Below are 17,257 nucleotides of genomic sequence, written 5' to 3'. Positions count from 1 at the left end.
ACCCTCAAAGAGAGACTTGCCCCGGCTGGCACTATCCTTCTGGAAGTGTGTAGGCAATTTGAAGGGAGAGCTGGCCCCAGCACCAGCCTGGCAATGTTTTATCACATCAAGGCACTGTGAACTGTCTTCCCTGAAGAAATCAGGTCCTGGGGGTTCTTGGGGGAACTTCAGGAAGCCTGAATTTTATTGCAGCAAAATGAATCTAAACAAAGGGAGGTCTTTTCTAAGACAGAGTTTGGTGTCAGGAAAACTATGCCTAGCCTTGTTTCCACTAACACAGCCATTCACAGAAACCTCCAGGCTCAGTAGCCCTTCTAGTCCCATTCTATATCACACTAGGCAGACTCACTCACCATCCTGGCAGAAGGGAACGGATGCTGCCAAATGAACCCGGGCAGTCAACATGCATCAGGTGAGATTTTTTTAAAAAAAGGCCGGGATTGGACCGGTGAGGCTGGCCTCACATGCTGGTGCTACAGCTGTACACTTTCTAGGCACTAGGATCTGATCCAGATGGCATTCCTCAGCTCCAGGAGAACAGCCCTGTTCTCAGAAGCACAGAGGTTGAGAACACCAGTGTCTTGCTTGGAGCTTAGCCCATGGCCTGGGTGACTTTGCGGAATAATTCCATGCATGACCAGCCTGAGATTGGAGGTCAACGATGCCAAGCACTTTCCAGGCACTTGTCATCCAAAGGGCCATGTATGGCTATTGTTCACTTGATAGAGAAGGAGATGAAGCTCGGGAGGCACAGTCATGTTTCATGGGTGACTGGACCATGCTGTATCTGACTCCAGGATCCCAGCTCCATTGGTCAGTGAGCTAACTTGTGACTTTTCCATCCTTGCCACCTCCCTCAGTGCCCCATGTTGGTCTCAACAAAACTCTTCCCAAATCCACTGAAACAGGCGGCTTCTCCATAGAGGCCTTGGCTTCTGGTCCCTCAGGTCTGAGTGGCACAGGAAGATGGAGACTGTGGGACCTCCTGTTCTTCCAGCAGCCTCCCCACTCAGCATGGAGCATTGGCATCTCCCTAGTCAGAGGGAAAACACATCCCTGGAGCCCTGCTGGGCCTCTGCTTGTGCATGTGTTTGTTTTTAAGCTCCACCTCCAGCAGATGCTCAATATTCAGGGACAGCCCAGCTGGGGAGCCCCGGCCACAGGCACACCCCTATCCCCCAGAATACCTAGCAAGGCCAGGATGGAGCAACAGCTGTCTAGGATGCCTCCTCAGCTGTCCTTTCATTAAATGGTGACAGAGGCAGGAAAGGAAGTATTATCCAGATCAGTAAGTAAAACCGGTATACATGTGTGTTATTTGTCACTCAAAAAACACCTGTGTGTACACACGAGCCCCAGATCCCCTCATCCTGGCTAATGGATAGCTGGTTCCAACAGTTTTGCAATTCTGGAAGCCTCTCTCTGCCTGTATTTATATCTGAGCAATAGCTTCCAGAGACAGACACCGAGTAGGTATGAATAAATACTCATTGAATTCAATCAGAATGCATTTATCTTTTGTTCCATCCTGCTCAGTGCCTCTAGGCCTAGTTCCTGGGACCACAGAGAATCACAGGAGCCGGCCACTCCTAGGAACTCCCAAATCTGTGCACAGGATCCCCAGCAGAGGCAGGGCTCAGGGCCAAGGGTGTGTCCGGTCCATCTGGGACAGGGTGTTATTTGCACTCTTGGTTCATGGAAAAGCAACTCTAAAAGTTCCCATGGCTGGTCTTATGCAAGATCTACCTCAAATGAGTGACCTTGTATTTCCAAAGAGACTTGTAAAAAGTATCCCCCATTGTCCCATTTGGGGGAAAATGACCATTTTATAAAGCGAATTATTTCAAAACAAGGGTGATGGATGTGTCAGCCGACAAGTGTCCTCCAGGGGCCTCAGAGCGCCGCCTGTGTGGCAATTAATGGGCATTTCACATGGACACTGGCTGTAAGAATGGAGACTGAAGCCAACCACTGAAACGAGTCGCCCATGCAGCCACTCTCTTTTCTTCCTAATTCTACCAGAAAGTCCTTTTAAAGGGCCTAATTTCATCACTCACTGCAAGGAGTCACCAGCCCTGAGGCATTGCCTGAGCCCCTACTTTTCTTCTGTAAAACGTAGCTGTTGCTCCTTGCCCTGTCTGTCCCCCAGGAACAGAGGGAGAATGTGTAGCTTGAAATCTTCTATGGATAGCCTGGCCACGTGGTCATACTGCCAACCATTCCACATGTATTTGTTGAGGACCTACTATGCACACAGTTTGTGCCTTGCCCAGAGTAACCAAGATACACATAGTTCTACTGGAGAAACCACCATGTCTTCAACATGGCCTGCAGTAGAACCCCCCTTGGCCCCAAAAGCAATTTTCTGAAGGTTTTCTATTCTTCTTTTTGCCTCTGCAAAGCTTCCCCAAGAAGTGTTGTTTTCTGGAGCGTGAGATAGGACAGGACTGGATGCCCCTCTTCCTTTGCTTGCGTCTGCACAACATCACCAGCGGTAAGTGACGTGAGGGCATGCATGGAAAAGCTGTCAGGGGACCTACTCCACCCTCTGCCACTCCCCCAGAAGCCCTACTGGTTGTTGCTGTGGGGAAGGGGGACTCAGCTGAAATCTAGCTGTGTCACATTTGAGCTACGTGACTTTGGGAAAGTCATATAACCATTGGGTCTTGGTTTCCTTATCTGCAAAATGAGGACAATCAGAGAAAGCAGGAACAAAGCTGATGGCTAGGGTATGTGGCTAAGGCATGGAGCTACTGAGGGCTGTTTTCTTGCTATCTGATTGGGTGGCTGATCTGAGTGTGGGATTCCCATCTGGATCATTGCCTAGCAGCTTTGAGAGACAAACTGGACCAACTGAACTAGTTGTCTCTGACGGTCAATTTTTTTTTTTTTTTCAAAACCTCTATCAAGAAAGATACTAGAGGGCTGGGAGTTTGGCCTAGTGGTAGAGTGCTTGCCTGGCATGCACGAAGACCCGGGTTCGATTTCTAAAAAAAAAAAAAAAAAGCCAGAAATGGTGCTGAGGCTCGAGTGATAGAGCTCTAGCCTTGAGAAAGTCCAAGGACAGTGCTCAGGCCCTGAGCCCAAGCCCAGGACTGGCAAAAAACAAAAAAGAAAAGAAAGATACTAGCTTCAATACTGTAGATACTGCCTATCAAACAGGTACTGATTTTTGGAAATCCTTAGTATTTCTTTTCTAACTTCACCGTACCACCTGTTTTACAAGGCATAGTTGAGGCTGGTTCTATCCTTTGCCCCAGCTGTCTCAACTTCCATTTCCCAAAATACCAAGTTCTGTTAGAACAAATGTAAAGCAAAATAGAACAGGAGAGGATAAGTGGCTGAATCTTTGTGTCATGCTAGTTGTCTTCCTACCAATAGGTCAGAACAAGTTCCTACAAGATAGTATTGTTTCTAGTATTGTTTCATGACATATGCAGCACAGATCAGGGTCAAATTCTCCAATTGAATACAGCTGACATAAATCATTCAATTGATCTTAAAGCACTAGGTCTGTGCCCAGCACCAGGCTTGTATTTCCTCGGCCTCTCTGGGCATAGGGGAATGGCAAGAGGGAGGAGATACTGGAGAGAATGTCATGAGCAATCCAGAACATCTCATCCAGGGAGATCACTGCAACCTAAAGGAACTTGAAGAACCGTGAAAAGTTACTGAGACATAATAAATCCAGGAATGGCTGATGGAACTGATTTTTTGCACGCAGCTTTTAGACTCTCCACCAGCACCCATCACCTCACTCCAATTCCCTTACCAGGCAGGACAGCAGCCAGGTAGACATTTGTGTACATATTGGAAAGGGAAATGGGTCATGGTTTAGGAATACCTTTTGAATTCTCAATGCCTTGGGAATAGAGACCAAAGGAAATGTACTGGGAGTAAAGTTACAACAGAAGCAGATTTACAGCACCTTAACTATCTCCTTTCCTTTTTCCTTGTAGTTTTTTTATTGTAATATTTTGAGAACAGAAATGTCTTAGAAGAGTGTAGTCATTGATTGACGTTGATCTCGAAGCTGGTTTTGTTTTATTTTTTATGTGTCTGTGTATGCCAGTACTAGGCTTGAACTCAAAGCCTGAGCGTTGTCCTTTAACTTTTTTCCTCAAGGCTGGTGTTATACCCCTAGAGCCACAGCCCCACTTCCAACTTTTTGTTAGTTAATTGGAGATGAATCTCATGGACATTTCTGCCTGGACTGGCTTCGAATCACGATCCTCATATCTTAGTCTAAGGGGCTAGAATTTGGTCTTTCCTTTAATGTAGCTATCTAAGTTCCCTCCATGAGTCACTTGGCAACAGTGATTTCTTTGGGGATCATTAGGAATATATTTCTTTTCAAATAAGTTAAACTTCAATGTATTAATGTGTGACATAGAAAATTTCCTGTGGTGGAAATTGCCCTCCAGTTTGGAGTGAATCCATCCTCCCCTTTGGCAGTTTGGTCACATGGGTGTCTTTTAAAAATGAATTACAGCCTGTGTCCAACCCTAGTGATGCTCAAGTATCTATTTCCATTTTATGAAGTAACCTTCTCCCTTCCCTCAGCTTCTTTAGCCTTCCTGTAAGTCACACTTTTGAGGTTCTGGTATGAATAAAGCTATAAACATGCTCCCTCCCTCTGTGCTTCCCCCAGGCAAGGATCTGGAGGAATTAAGGCATATTAACTTCTTCCCGGAGTCCTGGCTGGTCCGGGTGACAGCCAGCCACTACCTCACAGTGAGTCATCTCTCAAGGAAGCACTTCTCCTAGTCCACTACCTCTCCGACTTTGCTTTTGCTGGGGACGCAGTCCACATTGGAGCCTCTGGGCCTCTGAGGTCAGGACTTAGCTGATCCTTTTCCAGAGGAGGTGGGGAAGGCCCAGCCATGGATCTGAATGCTCAGGGCATCCGCCCTGCTGCTCAGGAGAGTTTTATGGAGTGGAAGAGCCTTGATCACATCATACCACCCTCCAAACCAAGGCCTTACAGGACACCGACGTAACATATACTTATTATTGAAAATTGCTCCAAATACATAGACATAGAAAGAATGAAAATAAGTACTCTCAGATCAACCAGCCAAAGACTCATATTTATTACTATTCTATTTTAAAAATATATTTAAAGATATTCAAATGTTTTAAATATAAAATGAGATATAATATATATACATATCTTTTTGCCAGTCCAGGCCTTCAACTCAGGGCCTGAGCACTGTCCTGGGATTTTCTCAAGGCTAGAACTCTGCCTCTTGATCCACAGCACCAATTCTGGCTTCTTTCTATGTATGTGACACCCAGGAATTGAACCCAGCTCCTTGGGCATGCTAGACAAACACTCTACCACTAGGCCAAACTCCTGGCCCCTATATATATATATATTTTTTTAAATGTACTCCATCAAATGTACATTTAATGGTTGCAGCCTCTCCCACCAAGAAGATGTACAATAATAGTTTATAATTCTTTTATTGCAGAAAATGTATAATGTTCCTAATTATTTGTTATTATGATTTAATCATGTGAAAAACATGTTTTCACATAATAGTTTAATTTATTTGTCTATAATTTGACTTATTTTCTTATGGGTGATCCCCAAGAGTAGAAATGCTCATGAAAAGGACTGTGCCTTTTATTAATAAATGTCAGGGCCAAATTACTCTTCCCTCAGATATAAATGACATTTGTTACTTTGTACATACTCAGCAACAGAGAACATTTTAATTTCAAAATGCTTTTTGTTTATTAAGAAGGGAATGATTGCATCTCATTTGAAAATATGTATTTCCTTTATTTCCAGTAAATATGGTAAGGTTTCCCCACATGTCCCCTTTGTGAATTGTCTATGCTCACTGGCATACTTTTTATGCATTTCCAATTGTGCATTTTTAGAACTAAAGCAGGGTAGTGTTGGAGTTCTGATGATGTGTGAGTCACTAGTTAAAATGCATCCAGCTACACAAATCCTTATTGTGATGTGTGACAAAGCTCCAAACTCCAGCTCTCTCCATGTTCGATGACAGCTGCATGGACTCATGCTTCTCCGTGACACAGCTCAGAACCTTGCTCCAACAGAACAGCTGAAGAACAATCTCTGGGGCTGACACCTCAGGAAGCCCCACTCCCCACCTCTTCCTGCCCTCTGTCCTTCCCCATGCTCTTCCTTTTGTCCTTTGTTCCCTCCCTTCCCTGGCCCTCAGGGTGGAGCCTACTCTGTGGGACTCTGCTTTTGATGTGGTGACCCTGTTCTATCTGCACCTCATGATCAAGATGCAGATGTACACATTTTATTTCCCCATGAGAAACACTTGGGCATGTTTTCTTTCTATCCCCTGAAAGCACTGAGAACAATGCCTAGCACATAGTAGGTGGTCAACAAATGCTTGTAGATCAGATGAATGACTGGAGACAGAAGTCTCTTCCCAGGATGGCGGGGTGAAGATGGTGAGAGGCCGGCCTCTCCTGGTCAGCTGTATGCATTTCCCTTTCAGCTGGAGAACGGGGGTGATATGGTCCACACGAGAGAACTGTCCTCGCAGGCTATGCGATTCGGGCTGGTCTTTAACCAGGTACTAAAGTCTGGGTCCTAAGTGGAGAAGAGCTCTCCCTCTAATACTTGGTTCGTGCCTTTGTAAGATGACCTGCCACTCCGATCTCTAGGAGAGAGGTCAGGGAGCCCCTAGGAAATACAGTTCACAAGACAAGGGCCTGGGACACATCATTTTGCAATATATGTGTGCCTCAAATTAAGGGGACCAGCTGTGCCAGGATGGAAGGGTGTTCATGAGGTTTGAGGCTACTGGGGAAAGTATGAAGCATTCATTGTCTTATTCTCCACTCCAAGTCCATGTTGAAGGTCGCAAGGGTGAACTCATTCTTCAGAAGCCGTTCTCATGGATCCGGAATCAGGCAGAAGTGGGTCACCTCACCTCAGTGCTCAGCAGTGGCGGGAGCTGGTGGCTGGGCTGTGTCTTGGGTTTGCTGGGAGAGACACTGTTCTCCATGGAATTGCTGCTCTCCTGAAAGGGCATCTAGCAGTGCTCAGTGAAGAATTCCTATTTCCTGGACTCAAGACTGTGAGTGTAGGGCTGGGAGTTTGGCCTAGTGGTTAAAGTGCTTGCCTAGCATGCTTGAAGACCCGGGTTCGTATTCCTTGGTACCGCATATAGAAAAAAAAGCCAGAAGGGGTGCTGAAGCTCAAGTGGTAGAGCTCTAGCCTTGAGAAAGTCCAAGGACAGTGCTCAAGCCCTGAGCCCAAGCCCAGGACTGGCAAAAAATAAAAAAAAAAAAATTAAAAAAAAAGACTATGAGTCTATCATTTGAGAGATGTTCTGGGTCAAGTCCCACCAAAGTGGGCAGACAGTAGATGACCAAGACCTGGATTTCTTTTTTTTTTTTTTTTTTTTTGCCAGTCCTGGGCTTGGGCTCAGGGCTTGAGCACTGTCCTTGGACTTTCTCAAGGCTAGAACTCTACCACTTCCAGCTTTTTGCTATGTATGTGGGGTACCGAGGAATCGAACCCGGGTCTTCGAGCATGCTAGGCAAGCACTCTACCACTAGGCCAAACTCCTGGCCCCGACCTGGATTTCTTTTAATTTTGTGTGCTGACACTGGGGCTTGAACTCAGGGCCTCAAGCTCCCACCCAGCTTTTTCACTCACAGCTGAACTCTACCACTTCCAGTTCTAGTTCTTGCAAAAATCATGAGTGGGAGAACCTCTGAGGCCCATGAGATTGGAACAAAATGCTTTGTTTCAAAGATTCACAGACCACAGATCTAAGAACACACCCGTCAATCTCTTCCTCACGAAGGAACAGGCAAAGGAACAATCCCAACAATTAGTTGTCACTGAATGGTGACAATGTTAATCAGTTGTCAGATGGGTTGTTCTTCCTCTTGGTTATTGCTAGAATACGCTTGTATGTTTGGTTGTGTTCTCTTGTCTTTCAGTCCTGACAGTTTCCCTCTTCACTCGATGTTTCTTTTTCCTGATGTAGGATTATACTACTCACTCAAAGATAATTTCCCTATATGGATTCTTCTTTGAGATCAAGGGAATCAAACATGATGCATCCTCTTACAACTTTTCCATGCAGGTAAGAAGAACAGGATGCAGAAAAGGTACATCTTTAGAGTCAGTCCATTCATATTGAATTAATAACTACATAATTATGAGTTAAGAACCATGTTGGCTGTGTTGTAAGCATTATGTATTGTGGCCACTGAAACAGATGGGGCAATCCACCCTGAGTGACCATGTACTCACCTGCCCTCTATTGATAAAGACAGGGCTAAATGCCAGCCTTCCATCTTGGAAATTAGTGTATCCTCAGCTTATAAGTGATGGGTGGTGTCTGGAAGATGGCCATTCTTCCATGGAAATAACGCGCCATGCCCACAAGCAGAAGGGATGAGACTATGTGGAGTGGCACAGCAAGCAGGAAGCGGGGAATGCCTGAAGAATCAGGAGGGTGATGGATTTCTCATTCCCCTCCTGGAGTCTTAGGAGAGGCAGAATGGGGCCATTTAAGGGTAGAGAGTTGCAGTCAGACTGCCTGTTACATGAGCTTGGCAAGTCCCATTTATCTTTCATCTTTTTTTTTTTTTTTGCCAGTCCTGGGCTTGACCTCAAGGCCTGAGCACTGTCCTTGGACTTTCTCAAGGCTAGCGCTCTACCACTTGACCCTCAGCACCACTTCCGGCTTTTTGCTACATATGTGGGGTACCGAGAAATCGAACCCGGGTCTTCCTGCATGCTAGGCAAGCACTCTACCACTAGGCCAAACTCCCGGCCCCTTCTCTTCCATCTTTAAGTTGGGACATGACAGGCCCGTATTAACTACTGTGATTTGTGCAAAGAGCTTGGAACAATGCCCTGTTCTACACATGTAACAGAAAGCATTATATGGTTTTTGTTGTTGTTGTTTGTCTTATTTTGCTGTTTGTTTGTTTATTTGTGGGGATGGAACCAGGAACTCAGAGATACTCAATGGGGTACATATCCCCTACCACTGAGCTACCCTCCCAGCCTAGCCCTCTGTGTGTTGGTGATTTTTATAATGATGATGACGATGAAGATGAAGATGAACGTGATTACTTTTGTAAAGAAATACTAAATTACATTTATAATCTGTTTAGAAGTCACTCTTTAAGCTTCAAGCTTTTAGAAAAATAGCTGAGCGCTGTACTAAAAACGTAGGGAAGCTTTGACTGACTACATGAATGAATGAATGAATGGACAAAATCAATGAACAAATGACGAAACCCAAGTTTCAGTTTCAAGTTTTGCCACTACCTTCTAATATTTCCTGGAACAAGTCACTTGTCCTTGGCTCTCTGTTATTGGGCATTAGTTCCTCAGGCACCCTCCGTAGTCAGTGGATTTCCTGGATGGAAGAGATGCATTTTGAGCACCAACCAAAAGGCCCCCGGAGCACAATGCTGGAGTTCTTTTAATTTTTATTTTGTTGTTGTCATAAAGGTGATGTACAGAAGGGTTACAGTTATATAAGTCAGGTAATGAGTACATTTCTTTTTGGGCACTATCACTCCATCTCTTCCCTCACCCAGTTTTTTCCCTCATTTTTATTTTTTTATTTTTTATTTTTATTTTTTTGCCAGTCCTGGGCTTGAGCTCAGGGCCTGAGCACTGTCCTTGGACTTTCTCAAGGCTAGAGCTCTACCACTTGAGCCTCAGCACCACTTCCGGCTTTTTCTGTATGTATGTGGTACCAAGGAATTGAACCCGGGTCTTCGTGTATGCGAGGCAAGCACTTTAACCACTAGGCCAAACTCCCAGCCCTTTTTTCCCTCATTTTCAACATAGTGTCTAATACATACCACTGCAGTTTTCACCCTCTGTCCTTCCATTTCTGTGCCCCCTCTTTACCCTTCCAAAGACAGATAATGAACAAGGAAGACAAAAGGGAAAGAAAGCAAAAACAACCAAGTAAAAAAAGAAAAAAACCCTCTAGTTTCCATTTCCTGAAGTTCGTTTTGACAAGTATTATGGGATGTGATCAGAGGTGCAGAGACATTGTGCCTTCGTGTTTGTCACCTAAGAGAATCCTCCTATGGGCACACTGTGTGTGAATGCCTAGAGTCCTGGATATGGTATGATGTGTGTGCCAGTGTAAGTTGGCATTTTAATTCCATCCAAATGATGGATGCTTGGTTTGTTAGTGTTTTTCCAGCTTGACTAAACTGTAGTCTATGGGTCTGCAGTTTTTGTCTACTGAGGCTGGAACACCAATGGTGGACTGTCCATCTGGGAAGTGTTCTCTTGCTCTCTGTACACATGGAACAGGGGTGTGTCTCATGTGTCACTTGTTCTGGTCTCCTCAGTCACTGGGCCACATAGCAGATGGTCCACTGACGAATCATCCCCTTTTCAGAGACTAAAGCACACAGACCGGGAGTGCCTAAGTCTGGTCTGTGACTATGTCACCGTCAGCCTGAAGGCCGAGCGCCTCGTCAGGTACCAGATCAAAGCCCACACTTTTGTGGAGGGCAGCTGGCAGCAGTTCAAGACAAACCAGATCACACAGAAGTTCGGGTGCAACAAGCCATGCTGCAAAAGCCACGTGAGCATTCACTGTTGCTTCTGTCTTCTCTCTTTTATTTCCTCCTTGCCTTTTCTCTCCCCTCACCATTTTGTAAGGAACCCTGAATTCCAACCTTTAGTGATCTAAAGGAGAAGCCTTCTAAGTTTCTTTAGGAATGGTTCCAAATAATGCTAAAGAGAAACCTTCTAGGAGGGGCAGCTGTGCAGAGTGATAATGCTAACTTCAGTTAAGCTTCCAGATCCATTTCATAAAGTTTTTGCGTGCAGACTCAGTAGGGTGTGTTTGATACCAGCACTTCTATGCATTGGGACCTATGCATATCCCATCCACTTCCCAGGAAATCCTGGTCAGGGCCACTTGAGTTCCCCTGGCTCTTCCAGGAGGAAGGAGCCCATCAGCTGTGGGGTCAGCCAGCTTCTGGACAGGAGCAGCACCTTCTCTGGCTTCTGATAGGCGTAATCCTGAAATGGTCAGAAGGCCTAGGGAGGACTTTGAATGTGAATTCAGAAAGGTCTGGGGCTTCCCCTACTGCCTACAAGGGGCAGGGACAATCCTATAGGGCAGAGAGCCCTTCTCAGTCCGATCACTCCATCACCTGGGGCTTAAACATCCAGCCTGGACATGCAGGGGCCTGGGGCTCTGTTGATAAAATCTTCCAGGTTGCTTCTGGTGTTGCTGGACAGAACAGCAATTTCCTTTGTGGAATGCCGTGGGAGGGAGCTTGGAACATGGAGGAGGCTTCCTTTGAAAGGACTGGAAAGGACCTTCACCTTGATCCAGTGATGGCTATATAGCCTTTGTTTTGTATTAAGCCTCAAATCACCTTGTCTAGGTGATTCTAGGTGTAGCCAGTTGGCAGGCCTTCCTCTTTCCCTTTCGCAGGATCTGAATGTGATCTCATCCTGAAAGTCCTATTTGCTGTGTTTTGTTTCACATTGTAGGTCTTGAAAATCCAAACTGTGGGCAGCCCAATCTATGCAAGTTTTGTATTCATCTTCCCAGCATCTTGATAGTTTCCAGAAGAATCTATGAGATCTGACATCACCTGTATGCCTAAAAAGAAATAAAATGACATGCAAAAGGGGAGTCCACTGCTCAACTGCCTGCTCTTTTTAGCTGTACTCCCACATTTGTGCCTCTTAAGGGTGGAAGGTGTTGGAGTCACATGTCTACCTGCCAAGCTTGGCCACAAAGCACCCCAAATCCAGCTTCTTGTGATGTTATAGGAGCACCTTGGTAACAACAGACTTCTACCAAGAGCTTCGTTACTTCCCTCATGTCCCAGACCAATTTGGTACACAGAATATACCTGCCCATCGTCCCTGGCTGCTTTGACTCATTTAGAACAAGAAGTAAGAAGGGATGGATCCAATTATCAGGATTGGAATGACGGAGCATATTTAGCATTTTTTTTTGGAGGGGGGGACTTGAACTCAGAGCCTGGGCACTGTCCTTGAGCTGTTCAGCTCAAGGCTGGTGTTCTGCATCTCGAGCCACACAGCTCCATATGTAGCTTTTTGCTGGTTAACTGAAGCTAAGAATCTCATGGACTTTCCTGCCCAGACTGGCTTTGAACTGCGATCATCAGATCTCAGCCTCCTAAGTACTGACATGAGCCCCTGGTGCCTGGCTATTCTATCACTATTCTAGACAGGATGATTTGTATGTTAATTTTCCCTTGCAGTGTAGCAAAATACCAGAAGCCTTACAGCCTGAAATCAAATGTATTCCTTAGCAGTTCAGGAATTCAGGATAGCTTCACTAGAGCCCATGCTCACAGTGTCCCAGTCCTACAACGGAGCAGAAGTTAGTCTCTATTCCTGTAAAAGAACCCACATCTGCGCATGTGGATTATAGGTAAGTGCTTCTTGCAGCCAGCCCTATGATTGAGGGCCTCAGTAGCTACTACTCTTGGGAAAAAGTCACCTAGGTCCTTAGTGGCCCCAGTAATTCCCTGCCACGTGGCTCCTGGAGGCATTTCAGGGATGGCTGTTGGCTTCTCCAAGGCGCACCATGGACCGTAATCACTGGTATGACATCCCATCCCCCACTGGCCCATTCTTTGAGCTAGAGAAAGTCGTGTCTTTCACTCACACCCAAGGAGACTTGTGTCAAGAGTCATCTTAGGGTGTGGCCAGCACCCTGTGTCACCTGCTGTCTTTGGAAAAACAGTGGAAAACTTAGGATGTCAGGTAGATGAGGCAGGTGTGTTTAGTGCCTAAAGAATAGCACAGGCTGAGGGAACCCCTTCCCCACTAGAAGGGCTTGGGGTTAGGAGCTTCCTGAAAGGCCTTTCACTGGCCTCCCTCACGGTACACTTTGGTGGGCCTGCCCCATGATGGGAGCAGAGGAGACGAGACCCGGAGAAGTCAGAAGAGCTCCATGCCCATGAGAAGAGGTAACTCACCCACCGTGGCTGTCTCTCCCTGGCTCTGGCTGTCTCTGGCTGCCCTTTTTGCCACCTGATTTCCTGCCCAGCAGCCTCTTAACAGCACAGGCACCGTCCTGGTTCTGATACCCCAACCTGTCCTGAGAGGGGTGTGGAAGAGGCCTTTTGGCTTCTCAGCTTCTCTGGTGGCTTTGGTGTGATCAGTTCTCTGTATTGTATTCACTCTGCTTGCCTCTCCCTAGGACAGTTTGTGTTTTCCTGGTAGAAACAAAAGATAGCGCAGTGGGATGGGTGGCTGGGAAACATGTCTGACCTGGGTAATCTGGTCCTGCTTTCCCCTGCAGGGCCACAGCTGGGTTGAGCCCACTGGGATACCTGCTTAGGGTGCCAGCATACTCAGTAACCCAGACAATGTCTTAATACATTTGGAGGGGGAAAACCCTCCCTCCCCCAAACTGCCTACTATGTTGTAGTGGATGACCTGTCAGAAGGTGAGTGGGGCCCATCTCCAGCAGCCCTACCCCAGCAAGCATGCCCGGATCCCAGCAACTGGCCTGGTCACTGGCTCTGAATATCTTATAAACAAAAAAAACCACTCCTTTGTGGTTGTATGCTTTCATTCAGCCTTAGGTTTGCACAGTCACTCCATGTTCGTGTAGGGAGTTGTCATTCATTTTCAGACAAGCATAATTGTCTTATGTTTTTTAAGTGAGCATTACTTCAATAAAGTAATATATTTTGTTGAAAAAATGAAAAATATAATCAAAATAAAATGAAGAGGTCTGAATCAGAGGACCTCTGACATGATCGGAGGTACATGGAGAGTTTCCTAGTATTTCTAATATTGCATGCTTCCCTCCACTCTGCTAGGGATCACATACAGGGCCTCGTACCTGTCAGTCAGACACACTACCACTGAGCTATTACCTGCCCCCTTGTTCTCTGTCAGAGGTTAAGTGGGGTGTTTCTTTAATCAGAAGCATGGTAACTGAGGAAGAAGGGATTGAGGTGCTTGTCTTACCTTCAAACTAACTGTGCAATGTAAGGAAACACACTTATCAACCAGGTGTGGTAGGATGGGTACTGGCCAGAGTTCAAGCCCCAGGACCAACCCACCCAAAAAAAAGTAAAAAGAAAAAAAAATATACTTGTCATTCTCTGAACTTCACTTCCGATCTATAAGAAGGGCAAACACCACTCTTCTGCCTCCATTGAGGCTGCGCCTCGCTGGGCCAGCCCTTGTGCACACATGTGAGAGCACTGCCTGCTCTACAGGAAGGACAGCCTTGGAGTGCGCTGCCACAGTGCTGATAGGCGCACGGGGCTGACAAGAGCTAAACATGCGGAAAAGCAGCCAAGCACTCACGACTTGTGCCTGGAACCCTAGCTCTCAGGGGACAAGATCTCAGGAAGGATTGTGGTTCCAGGCCAGCCTAGGGAGGAAAATCGGAGATTCCTATCTTCAAGAAAAGGCCCAAAGGTCAAAAAGTGAAGGTGTGGCTCAAGCAGTAGAGAGCCTCAGCCTTGAGCACAAAAAGTAAGCCCTCCCCCACCAGTACCTGCACATGTACATATACAGAGAAAGAAGGGGGAGGGGAGAGGCGAGAGACGCAAAGCTTCCAATGTCTGATGTCTGAAAGAGAAGCTCTTTGGAAACATAACTGCCAAGTCAGTGATTGCCCACCTTCCAAGCAAAGGGGTTGTAAGGTTTTTGCCCTGTGCATACTCTTGCATAGCTACAGGATAGACAGTGTGTTCCTAAAAGAGACAAGAAGACAATGAGTGGCTTGATAGGAGAACACAGAAGAGGCACCCCAAAGGGGGCAGGGAAAGGGCCTGCAGGATGGGACTGTGCCCCCTCCCTCCTGACAAGAGGCACCAAGATTTGGAATGGCAGGGTGGGGGCCTTTGACATTAATTCTACCTCTCCTTTGGACAGAGGGGAAACTGAGGCACAGCAAGCTGGGGGTGACAATACTGGTTGGAAAGATGCTTGCTTAGTAGACACCTTTGACAGGAAGACAGCATGCTGAACTCTCAATGAATTTTCCCCAATTCTCCTGGTGGCAGGTGGGTTTTCCACATTTGCTAAGAAAATAAGCTGAGCCCTCGCCAGGCACGGTGGCTCACACCTGTAATCTACTACACAGGAGGCTGAGATTTGAGGATTGCAGTTCAAAGCCAGCTGGGGCACAAAAGTCTGTGAGACTCTTATCTCCAATTAACCACTAGAAAATCAGAAGTGGTGCTGTGGCTCAAGGGAGCTGAATTGCTCAAGGACAGTGCCCAGGCCCAGAGTTCAAAACCCATATCTGACCAAGAAAAAAAAACACACAAAAAAATGAGTTGAGCTCCACAGAATAAAAAGGCATTCTCGGGACCGGGAGTTTGGCCTAGTGGTTAAAGTGCTTGCCTAGCATGCATGAATACCTGGGTTCGATTCCTCGGTACCACATACATAGAAAAAAGCCGGAAGTAGTGCTGAGGCTCAAGTGGTAGAGCTCTAGCCTTGAGAAAGTCCAAGGACAGTGCTCAGGCCCTGAGCTCAAGCCTAGGACTGGCAAAAAAAAAAAAAAAAAAAAAAAATAGAAGGGACTCTAACCTGAAATTGTTGGCTCCTTACCCAGTACAAAAACAAAACAAAATGAAACAAAAAACCCTGCAACCAACAAAAACCTGCAACCCTATTTTACCACACTAGCTTCTTGTATAAGAAAATACAGGGGGGTGTGGGGGGGTAGTGAAATGGGTACCAAGACATGTGAAAGGGTATCAATGTATGTGAATTAATGCACCTTCTATCTGGCAAATATCATGTAACCCTTTTACTAATTACAATAAAAAACAAAAAAGGAATAAAAAAAAGAAAATACAGAAATTGAGAAATTTCCTCCAACACAAAATAAATAGATCCTGAACAATGGGGCATCCACTTCCTGTGCTTGAACCATTTGCTGCTGTGTCCACTAGAGGGCATGGTTCACCTCAAAAAATGGAAATGAGAACTGCAATAGCTGAAGTTTGTAACTTGAACTCAAAAAGTTGCAACCTGGGTGCTCAAAGTTCTTGCTTAGTGGTTGAAAGTGAAATGGGTAAATTCCGGGGGAGGACTACATGTCACAAAATCTCTAAACTTGGACAAAGGACTACATGTCACAAAATCTCTCAACTTGGGCAAAATTCTTAGGAGTAAAACCTTACAAGCTCATCTTACAAGTGAAAGAGTTCACTTCTTAGGAATGCCGACTTACACTTGCAATGTCCATAGAATGGCCACGAGAACCAGATAGTGTAATGTGTGCCATGTTTGAAAGCTCTCTGCTTGCTTGCTTTTGTTGTTTGCCTTAGGCTTTCTCCTCCAGCCTTAATATCCCTGGCAGGATTTACTCTATGCATGGAAACTCGAGTTGCCCAGTCAGCCTGATCCTAGTGGGAAGCCTGGCTCTGCCCCAATACTATCTGTGTGGCCTTAGGAAACTCACACTTCTCTCAGAGGCTTACAGTTGAATCTAAACCTGGCAATAAAACACACACAAACCTGAAAGTAGAACTGTGGCTCAAGTCGTAGAGAACCAGCCTTGAGCAAAAAATGCTAAGGAAAAATGCATAGGCCCTGCGTTTAAACTCCATACCAACACACACACACAAACATACACACATTATTACATTATTGTTGAAATATTCTAGTGTTAGTATCACCAGAATATACTACTAATTGGAAAAGAAATCAAAATTTAAAGTACATAAATATGATCTCATTAAAAGACGTGTGTTATAGATCTATCTTATGAAACGTGGATCCAAAGTTAAGTTCAACTTCAATCTGACCTTAAGTGAGTAGGTTTGATTATTTTTCCCCTGCTCTTAGCTTCTTGCTTCACTTTTTCCCCAGGGAAAGTCTTACTGGTACATTTGCTTAAGCATACTCTCAAAGCTGATGTAAATTAAAGCAAAAGTAGTTTTCACCTTGATTCCCTTCAACAGGATGTCTGGTTTCCCAGCCACCCAGAGATTCCTTCTCCTGACCCATTCTTCCTCCAGTTCCCAGGGCCTGATTGGCTCCTGGGCTCCCAGACAGAGGGGACATCCATGTCATACCATGAACATTAGGGATCCAGGCCTGCAGAGCTGCACGGATGACAGCTGGAAGCAGAGGTTGTTATGAGTGTAGCAGAAAGGGCTGGGTGAAGCTCCACTCTATGATTAGCCGTCTTTAATCTCTGCATCACTGAGCAGCAGGACCAGTTGCCTTCTTCCCCAGCTGTTCTCAGCCAGCTCGGCCTGAGTCACCCCATGTCTCACTGCA

At 45.8% G+C, this 17,257-nt stretch overlaps 1 protein-coding gene across 1 annotated transcript in view; it reads left to right on the top strand.

Annotated features, from left to right (window-relative positions):
- Positions 1 to 11,664, top strand: part of Btbd16 (BTB domain containing 16) — a 43,519-nt gene extending 31,855 nt beyond the window's left edge. Inside the window, exons 11-16 of the mRNA XM_090346862.1 lie at positions 2,403 to 2,494; positions 4,652 to 4,734; positions 6,489 to 6,566; positions 7,995 to 8,093; positions 10,392 to 10,580; positions 11,504 to 11,664. Coding sequence (XP_090202988.1) covers positions 2,403 to 2,494; positions 4,652 to 4,734; positions 6,489 to 6,566; positions 7,995 to 8,093; positions 10,392 to 10,580; positions 11,504 to 11,572 — 610 coding nt within the window. The 3' untranslated portion in view covers positions 11,573 to 11,664. The remainder of the gene's footprint in view (positions 1 to 2,402; positions 2,495 to 4,651; positions 4,735 to 6,488; positions 6,567 to 7,994; positions 8,094 to 10,391; positions 10,581 to 11,503) is intronic.
- The last annotated feature ends 5,593 nt before the right edge of the window (positions 11,665 to 17,257 follow it).

Source organism: Megascapheus bottae, chromosome 15, assembly GCF_031878675.1.
Source record: "Megascapheus bottae isolate mThoBot1 chromosome 15, mThoBot2.hap1, whole genome shotgun sequence".
In the NCBI taxonomy this organism is placed as follows: domain Eukaryota; kingdom Metazoa; phylum Chordata; class Mammalia; order Rodentia; family Geomyidae; genus Megascapheus; species Megascapheus bottae.
Note: the sequence above shows the minus strand (reverse complement) of the source record. Positions and strands in the feature narration are given on the sequence as shown.